Below are 10,401 nucleotides of genomic sequence, written 5' to 3'. Positions count from 1 at the left end.
TTTGACTTTTTGACTGGTGTTTCTGAGTATTCATAGTTGATCCAACTTCAATATTTTCTCCATTTATATGGATGTTTATTGGTCCAGTAGTGAGGAATCTGGGCTTCTTTACATTTGCAATCCATACTGAAGGCTGTATTTTGATCTTCATCAGTATTTTAAGCCCTTTTTGCTTTCAGCAAACAAGGTTGTATCATCTGCATATTGCAGGTTGTTAGTAAGTCTTCCTCAAATCTTCATGCCACGTTCTTCAATTTCTCGGATTATTTCCTCAGGAAAGTGGCTGAATAAGTATGGTGAAAGAATACTACCCTGGCACACACTTTTCCTAATTCTAAACCACTCACTGTTCCTTTGTTCTATTTGAACAAATACCCTCTTGGTCTACGTACAAGCTCCTCATGGAAAACCCATTCACCATGTTGTCCATAGCTTGTCATTGAAAAGTCTATCGGAAAGTCTTTTGTGTAGTTAATAGAGCACAGGTAAACATCTTTCTGGTATTCTCTGCTTTCAACCAAGATCCATCTTACGTCAGCAATGATATCCCTTATTTCACAGCCTTCAATGAATCCTGCTTGAACCCGTGGGAGTCCCTATCAATGTATCACTGCAGCTGTTTTTGAATTATCTTTAGTAAAATTTTACTTGCATGTAATGTTAATGATATTGCCTGATGATTTCTGCATTTGGTTGAATCACCTCTCTTTGGAATGGGCACAAATATGGATCTCTTCCAATCAGTTGGCCAACTAGCTGTCTTCCTAATTTCTTGGCACAGGTAAGAAAGTGTTGCATTAGTTTGTTGTAAAGATTTCATTTTGTAATCCGTTAATTCCTAGTGCTTTGTTATTTGTCAATGCTTTCAGTGCACAGTGAATTTCTTCCTTGAGTATCATTGTCTCTTGATCATATACTGTATCTTGAAATGGTTGAACATAGAATCCCTCAGTATTGGAAGTTGAGTTTTGAATTTTTCTACAGTTCTTTCAGCTTGAGAAATGCTGAGTGTGTTCTTCCCATTTGGTTTTCTAACTCCAGACCTTTGGTTATGCATTCTCTAGCTGCCCTTTGAAATTTTCTGTTTAGCTCTTCTGTGTCCTCATTGCTCTTCTATGTCATTTCTTCCATTTGCTTTAGAAACTCTATGCTACAGAGCAAGTTTCAGAGTGTCTTCTGATACCCATTTTGGTCTTTTCCTTCTTTCTTATCTTTTTAATGACCTTTTGCTTTCTTCCTATATGATATTATAACAGTCATCTCACAACTCTTCTGGGTTTTTGTGATTTTCCCCACAGATGTACTTAATTTGATTTTGGTGTATTCTATCTGGTGAGGTACATGTATGTGTATACTCATTCTTTATATTGTTTAAAAAAGGTATTTGCAATGAAGAAGTCATTTCAAAATTCTATCATGCAATCTCCAGCATTGTTTCTATCATCAAGGCCATATTTTCCAAAGACTCATTCTTTCTCTTTATTTCCAACCTTTGTATTCTAATCACCAGTAATTTTCAAGACATCTTGATTGCATGTTTGATCAATTCCAGACTGAAGAAGTTGGTAGAATTCTACAATTTCATGATTACTAGCTTTATTGGTTGGTATGTAGATTTGAATAACAGTTGTATTAACTGGTCTTCCTTGTAGGCCAATTGATATTATCCCAATCCTATCACAGACAGCATTGACTTTTAAGATAAATCTTGAAATGTTCGTTTTGATAATGAAATGTGACACCATTCGTCTTCAGTTTGTCATTTCTGGCATAGTAAACCATGTGGCTGTTAGATTCAAAACGGCCAATGTCAATGCGTTCCATTTCATTTTTAACAACTTCCAATTGTTCTAGCTTTATACTTAACACATTCCATGTTCTGTTTATCAATGGATGTTTACAACTATTTCTTCTCATTTTAAGTTGTGTCCTAGCAGCAAAAGAAGTTACCAAAAGCTATTCTATTAACATCATTGTTTTTACATCTTTACTTTGAGAAGGCAGCTCTCCCCCAGGTGTATTTTGAGTGCTTTCCAACTTGAGGAGCTCTCCTTCTGGCTGACAACATTCTGGTGCTATGTGACAGTGTCTCACTGCTATTCATAAGGCTTTCACTGACTAAATAATCAGATATAGTCTGTCTCTCCATTTTCCTAGTCTGGATGTTCAGCTGAAACCTTTCCATCATTGGTGACCCTGCTGGTATTAAAAATACCAGCGCTACAGCTTTCAGGATGACAGCAATACACAAGCCACCACAGTACGACAATGCGACAGACAAGTTGTGGGCAACTACAAGGTCACATAACATTTCCATAAACTTTTTGAAGTTCCCTCCTACTTGGAGCATAACTCTGAGAAATAAGTATTCTGTCTGCTACCAGTTAATATGAAACAGTACATCCTTTGGATTCGAGATTTGAACTGAAACCTATTAAGAGCTGAAACTTTATTCTTTACTGACTAATGTCAAACACTCATGGCTTATAGGAGTCATGATGTGGTGACATAAGATAACCACTGGACTGCTATCCACAAGGTTAACAGCTGAAGCCCCTCAGTCACTTCTCAACAGCATAACAACAATATGGCTTATAAAACTGTCCAAGTAAAAAAACGGAATGACATCTCTTAAGGTAAAACAAACGCACATAAGTCAAAAAGGACATGTTGTTGTTAAGTGCTGTCAAGTCGGTTCCGACACATAGCAACCCTGCATAGGGTTTCCAAGCAGTGACTAGTGAGCTTGAACCACCGACCTTTCAGTTCAAATGGCTTTGCAGTCTGGCGCATTAATCCACAATGCCACACCAGAACTCCCAAAAAGGACATAAATACCCATAAATGAGCAATGGAGTCAGGAGTGGTCTGAGAAAAGCCAAGACAAAGCAGTACGAAAAGCTCAACAATACAAACACTGAAGTGTTTACTATGTGCCATAGCTAACCTGAGGACTGCTAATGTAATTTTTTACATTAAAAGAGCTCTGAAGTGGGTCCTATTATTATCCCCATTTGACAGTCAAGGCAATGCAGCCATCAATAGGTTAGGTAATGTGACCCAATTATATAGCTGGTAAGTAAAGTAGTTGGGACTCCTGTTGTGGCATTGTAGGATCAGCACTGGACTTCAAGCCACAAGGTAGGCAGTTCAAATCTACCAGTTGCTCCTTGAAAACCATATACAGGGTCACTAAGAGTCAGAAACTGACTCATGAGCATTTAACAACACCAACAAGTAAGATCGTCAGGATTTGAACCCAGGACTTCCTGAAATCCAAATCAGTTTTAACCACTGTGCTCTAGGAAGATATGTGGGCAGGCCAATAGAATAGAGCAGTATTTCTTAAAAGTGGTTCGCACACCCTTGAGACCTTTTCAAAGTGTCTGTGAAGACAATATTTTCACAACAATGTTAAGATATTATTTGCCTTTTTCATCCACACAAGTGGCACAAAAGCAATGGTGATACCTTAGTACAAAGGAAGTTCTACAAAACTTTACTGTTGTTGTTGTTAAGTGCCACTGAGTTGGTTCTGATTCATAGCCACGCTTTATAGGGTCTCTGAGGCACAGCTGCTGAGTTTGAACCAATTCAAACCGATTTTGTGGTCCAGTGCTTATCCTACAGTGCCACACCAGCACATACATTTTTTTTTTTTTTTTAAAAAAAAAAAGGTACTTCAGAATGTTCTTGCTGAACTGGTGAAAGTTAGATTATATCTCAACCCTTGAACATACATTTCATTTGAGTATTCTGTGAGATAAATTGGGAAGTACCATCAAGCAGTATTTGCCTAATGAACTACAACTGTGTTGAGGAAAAGCACTTGAACAATGGAGTTGTAAGTGGAATAACTTTTCGCATGCACCACTATTTTAACTTAAAAGAACAAGTGCCCAACACACTTTGGGTTTTCAGACTCAAGTAACTGGCAATTTCCTGAAAATGAAGGAAGGAAACATGCCACTTTAAGGAAAACAACTAATATTTTTTTTTGCCAAGGATTAAATTGGTTTTGAAGAAATGAAAATTAGAAGTTTGGAAAACTTTTACTTCCCACTGTGAGTTAGATAGCTTCCCACAACTTAAAGATGTTTTACATGAGCTCATCAGCAATATTAAAGAATGTGATTTTAAAACAATATTAAGCAATGAAATGAGTCAGCACCTGGAAGATTTGCATAGCTCAGTGACCTATATTATTTTCCAAGTGACCAGTGCTTGAAGTTGCCAAATAATTATGGATCCATTCAAAGGACAAGACAGACCAAAGGATTTTCATGTAGCAAGAGTATGAAAAGTTCACTGATAAGGCTTCAGATTTCCTACTAAAATCAACCTTTAGTTTGATGATAGCTCCAAAGTCCAACCAAAAACCACTGCTGTCACCATGAGTCAGGATCGACTCTATATCATCTAACAAGTATTGAGACACTGTTCAGTATTGCTGCTAACCTAGCACATGTACGGACCTTAGTTTAGATCACGCTGAACCCTGGTAATCCAATGAGGTACATTTATGCAACGTCTCCATTTACTAATGAGGAAACTGAGTTTGCAAAGGCAATTACTTTGCCCAGGGAAGCATAGCTAGGAAGTGGCCAAGCCAGTATTGGACAGCAGGTCTGTTTGATCATGAAGTGTCCATTTAAAAATGCTAAACTGTACTGAAGTCTGTGTAGCCCATGATTGTTGTTGTTAAGTGCTGTTGAGTCGGATGTGACTCACAATGACACTGTATAGGGTCTCTGAGAAGCTGATGAGCTTGAACCACTGACCTACCTGTTCAAACCAACACTGCAGTGTAACGCATTAACCCACGTGATAGGCTTTCCATACATAAGTGTTCAAGCTGTTGGAAGTTGAGAATGACATTTTCAAAGTGATAAGTAGAACTTCAAAACTTACTTTATATATCTCTTCATAGGTTTCTTCATCAATTTCTATAGTAGTCACAGTTTCTTCCACATCTCCCAATATCATATTTAAATGCTGATCATAGGCCTGAAGTGGGAAGGTGAAGACAAGAAATTTAACAATCGAATTATGAAAAACAGACCTTACTTTACGTAAATGGCTCAATTACAAGTAACGCAACTAATACATATACTACACATTTTCACACACAAATAAAAATTAATCCTGACTGTACTGATACATTGCTTTTCTGTAGATCACTTAAATAACAATCAATCTGACAAAACTACAAAACTGTTCATAGGGCCAAAAAGGAATGTACCCCAAATTATTTGCAATTACTTTTTAATTAACCACCCAACTTGTTCTCTGAGGTAATCACATCATTTATGATATTTAATTATAAAAAAGAATAAATTCATCATTTGTCAATAGACTGCTTACAATTAGACCTGGAATACTGTGACAAAATACATAAAAGAAGATAAAAAGTATTTTTAACTGTTAAGGTGGTGACTTAAAGGCCATCTAAGACTACTGTTATTTCAGTCCTCCCTGTAATGGCATAAAGGCATAAGTGGAGCAACACCCTAACCATTAATAACATACTTAGAAGTTGTGTTTCACATCTATGGGCTCTATCAACAAACATTTCAACTCAGCAATCAGGGGTGTCCTAAATGCAAGGTTCAGAATTTATGCATTTTATTAAAAGGTGAATTTCTGGAACTGATCAGAACCCACTTACTCAGTGTTAACTGGTTTACCAGCTCACATGAAAATAAAAGGAGTAAATCAGCTATGTGGGAAGCGCTACAGAGCGCACTAACAAGATCAAAAAACTGTAAGTGAGGGGCAGAAAAACAAGAAAGATGCATAGACTAATTAAAACATAAACGCTACAAAGGGAACTGAGCTCTGAGAGTCAAGAGTAACATCTCTGTCTTGAGGTCTCTCACGTGTCACTGGCACATGTGATTAAGCCCAACTCCACTTTTCTACCCAAGTTGCTATTACTCCATTTTCCAGAGCTCCTTTTTCTTTAAGGAAGGTCAGCAGTTCAAACCCACCAGGTGTTTTGGGAAACCCTATACAGAGTCGTTATGAAGTGGAGTCAACTCAACAACACACAACAGCTGTAGAGTAAGACCACCATCTCACTTCCTTCTCAACCACATACGAGCATTTATTTTTAAAAGGTTTTATGGAAGGGGAATCATAGTACTTAAGAGTGAGGCTGAAGTTAGATTTATAGTTTGACTCTCCCTTTACTATGTACTGTGCCACTTGAAACAAGTAATGTCACCTTCCTGAGCCTGAACTTTCTCCACGGTAAAACAGGCATAATGAATACTTGATGGGCCATTATAAAAATTAAGCTAAATATTGCACATATTACACATTTAGAATCATAGTACCTGGCATATATTTAAATGCTCAAGAGTATTACCTATTTTTAATCAGTATAGAGCAGAGTAGTAGTAATAAAATACCACCTTCAAGAAAGTAGTACATCATCAAGAAGAGGCAAACCATCAGCTCACTCTCTTTCTGAATGAGACCACTTCAAGACCAGACCAATAGAAATATTTGCAGATATGAGCAAAGAAATATGTGTAAAAATGTTTTCTGCAGAAAAACAATCCTAAATATCATTACTAACATATACGGAATCTTAGGCAGTCATCATAAAGAATAAAGGAGATTTAAATGTATTCATGACTAATGAGTTCTAAGAAAGGAGATTTAAATGTATTCATGACTAATGAGTTCTAAGAAAGGAGATTTAAATGTACTCATGACTAATGAGTTCTAAGAAAGATTAAATGAAAAAGGTGCCAAAAAATAAGTATGTAACAGAATCACATCTTATTTTTTGAAGTGCTGTTGTTACGTGCCATCATGTCCATTTCAACTCATAGCAGCCTCATATGACAAGAGCAGAACAGACCTACAGTGTTTTCAAAGCTCTAATCTTTATGGGAGGAGGTCACCAGGTGTTTCTCCCACTGAGTGAGTGTGAACAATCAATCTTTTGATTAGAAGGCCAGCACTTTACTGTTTTGCCCCCAGGACTCCTCTTTGTGGTGCATACAGAGTAAATGTAAATATATGCAGATGTTCACATACAGGGGGCTTCACAAAGCTCTTGTAAAAAGTTTATTAATCTTTTAATTCCATTTTCTCACAAATTTTTGAAGTCCCTTGCATACACATATATGCATATGTGTGAAAATACAGAAAAGATCTGAAAAATACAGAGCCAATTTTTAACAATGGTTACTAATAGAGGTCTGCAGTTCAAACCATCTAACTGTTCTTTGGAAAGCCTATACAAGGTTGCTATGAGTTGGAATCGTCTTGAGCACTTAAGAAAAACAACCACAAATACTGAAGGGGTTAGTACGGTAGCTCTGTATGCTAACAGGGTGAGTGGTTCAAGCTCACCAGCTACTCCACAGAAGGAAGATGAGGCTTCCTGCGTCTGTAAAGGTTTACAGGCATGGAAACCCATAAACTCACTATGAGTTGGAATGACTTGACGGCACTTAACAATGTTTCAACTCAGAAATTTAGGGATGTCCTCAATCCCAGCCTTTTATTAAAAGGTGAATTCTTGAGACTTAACAACAACCACAACCACCAACAACAAAGGAAATGGGTTGTCCCTTTTACTGTGTGTTTCTAGAGTCCTGGTGTGGTACTGTAGAATAAGCACTGGATTGTGCAAGGTCAGTTTAAACTACAAGGTTGGTGTTTCAAACTCACCAGCTGTTCCTTGGAAACTCTACACAGGGTCACTATGAGTCAGAACTCATAGTGATTTAATGGTATTTATAACAATATATATATTTCTGGATTGCTTTTTTTTTTTTTTTGTATCTACTGTTAAGTGTTGTTTATGTTCACTTCTTAATTTTTTTTTTTTTTTTGTAAAGCATTTATAATTTATTTTACTATGTATAATATAAAACAGTAATCTCCACCCTGCCCCCTTGGTTTTCCAAAGAATATTCTGTGTATTTGATGTTCAATGTTTTTATGACAAAACATGTATTTATGCATATGTAATTTTAAAAAAAATTAAATAAGAATGGAACATAAATGTTATTTACAAATAAGCAAAAGGGAAACATGAAAGGAATAAAAATATCCTAAAAAAGCATACTTGTGTTACTAGGAAAGAATGTCAAGAACATGAATAACTGTATTAGGTGCAAAGACATTTAGGTAATTCCAGCTCCTCTGTTCATTAAAATTTTTTTCTTTTTCTTTTTTTTACATTGGACAGAGGTGGAACCAGGAAGGGATGACAGGAAAGCGTTGTGATTCCAAGGTAATTTAATGAATGTACTTACATGTAACCTTCCTCGAAGCTCTCGGTCATTTCGCATTTTCACATAAATGCGCTCATCCAGACTGAGCCGGATAAGATCCAGAGGCTCCTCTACTGTGTTGGTAGTTTGTTGCTGACAAAAGAAACAGATTTAATACCACAGTACTACAGATAGTGCAGAGTCCTGGTGTGGTGCTGGGGGTTAATGCACTGGACTGCAAAGTCTGTTTGAGTCGTAAGGTCTGTAGTTCAAACTCACCGGCTGCTCCTCAGAAATCCTATACGGGGTCACTATGGGTCAGAACCGACTTGACAGCACTTGACAACAATAACAGTGTAGTTTAGAACCACTGTCTTGTGTGTCTTTGGACAAGTTAGTTACATTCCCTATGTTTCAGTTTCCTAATTTGTGCACCAGGGATAATAACAGTAAGGATGGCGACACTTTAATGCATTGTTGTTGTTGTGTGCCGTGGAGTCGGTTCCGACTCATAGCGACCCTGTACAGGTTTCCGAGGCTGTAAATCTTTACGGGAGCAGAACACCTCATCTTTCTCCCGCGGAACAGCTGGTAGTTTGAACTGCTGACCTTGCGGCTCGCAGCCCAATTCGTAACCACTACGCTACCAGAGCTCCTTTTTAATGCATAGGATCAGTTATAAAAAAGACACAGTGGCTGCAACAATGGGCTCAAATATTATCAATGATTATGATCTCACAAGTCCAGGCAGCGTTTTGTTTTGTTGTATACATCGTTGCTATGAGTCGAAACCGTATCAATGGTACCTAACATACATCTGCAGCCTGTTGTTAATGAACCTTCCTTCAATTCTGATACCAAGTTCTTCTTCATATAATCTAGCTTCTTGGATTATTTGCTCAACATAGAGACTGAATAAGTATGATGAAAGAATGCCACCCTTGCACACACCTTTCCTAATTTTAAAAACATTCAGTGTTCCCTTGTTCTGTTCAACAACTGCCTCTTGGTCTATGTACAGGTCCCTCATGAGCACAATTCAGTGTTCCAGAATACTCACTCTCCGCAATGATTATTTAGAGTTTGTCGTCTGTCAGTTTGTCATACTGTGGTGGCTTGCGTGTTGCTAAGATTTTGAAAGTTATGCCACTGGTATTTTAAATGCCAGGAGGGTCACCCATGGTAGATAGATTTCAGCTGAACTTCCAAACGAAAACAGACTACTAGGAAGGAGAGATGAACTACTTCCGAATATTTAGTCACTGAAAACCTTATGAATAGCAAGGGAACACTGTCAGCACCAGAATAGTGAGGGCCGAAAGATACTGATAGGATTAGCTAAAGTGTTTTTAAAACTAAATCAGGGACTTTAGTTGCTTGAAAACATGGATCCAAATGCTGATCACTTTGTTCAAGTAGATAGGCAGATTGATTCGGGATGCAATGAGGTATTACCAGGAAATACAAGAAAAAGGAAAAGGACCATGCAGACAACTCTCACTAATTTTCTGACTAGAAATGCCGCTCTTGTTCTCAAGGATAATCCACATGAACCTGGACCTTCCACAAGTGTAATTATTACCCCAACTGAAAACATGCCAATGTGGTCCAGTGGTTCATTGTTTGAGTGCACCTTTATGATCTGAGGATTTTCATATATTTCATGTATTAAGGAGCTCTGGTGGTGTAATGAGTTATGAGTTGGGCTGATAGCCACAAGGTCAGCAGTTTGGGCCCACCAGCTGCTCTGCAGACAAAAGATGCCGTCTTCTGATCCTATAAAGATTTACAGATTCGGAAACCCCATATAGGATCACTATGAGTGGGAACCAACTCCATGGCACACAACCATCACCACCATGTATGTACTAAAATAATCTGTTAGTTTATCTGTAATGTTTCTAACCCCCAAATACAAATAAAAGTCAGAATTATACCGATATTAAAAACAAAACAAAAGGTGTTCAGCTCCATCAAAACATATTTACCACAGAGTAGGCAGAATATAATCCCACCATATTTCCCCGACTACCTGATGTGAAAGGAGCTCTGGTAGTGTAGTGGTTACAAATCGGGCTGCTAACCTCAAGGTCTGCAGTTCGAAACTACCAGCTGTTCCTTGGGAGAAACATGAACAACCTGGTGTGGCGCTGTGGGCTAATGG

General features: G+C 37.8%; 1 protein-coding gene across 1 annotated transcript in view; it reads right to left on the bottom strand.

Annotated features, from left to right (window-relative positions):
- LSM3 (LSM3 homolog, U6 small nuclear RNA associated (S. cerevisiae)) overlaps positions 1 to 10,401 on the bottom strand; it is a 25,767-nt gene that overhangs the window by 14,237 nt on the left and 1,129 nt on the right. Inside the window, exons 2-3 of the mRNA XM_006876594.1 lie at positions 8,280 to 8,390; positions 4,912 to 5,007 (exon numbers count right to left, since the gene is read on the bottom strand). Of these exons, the coding sequence (XP_006876656.1) occupies positions 4,912 to 5,007; positions 8,280 to 8,390 (207 nt within the window). The remainder of the gene's footprint in view (positions 1 to 4,911; positions 5,008 to 8,279; positions 8,391 to 10,401) is intronic.

This window comes from Chrysochloris asiatica, unplaced genomic scaffold, assembly GCF_000296735.1.
Source record: "Chrysochloris asiatica unplaced genomic scaffold, ChrAsi1.0 scaffold00393, whole genome shotgun sequence".
Classification (NCBI taxonomy): domain Eukaryota; kingdom Metazoa; phylum Chordata; class Mammalia; order Afrosoricida; family Chrysochloridae; genus Chrysochloris; species Chrysochloris asiatica.
The sequence above is the reverse complement of the archived record's forward strand: the minus strand, read 5'-3'. Positions and strand labels throughout refer to the sequence as shown.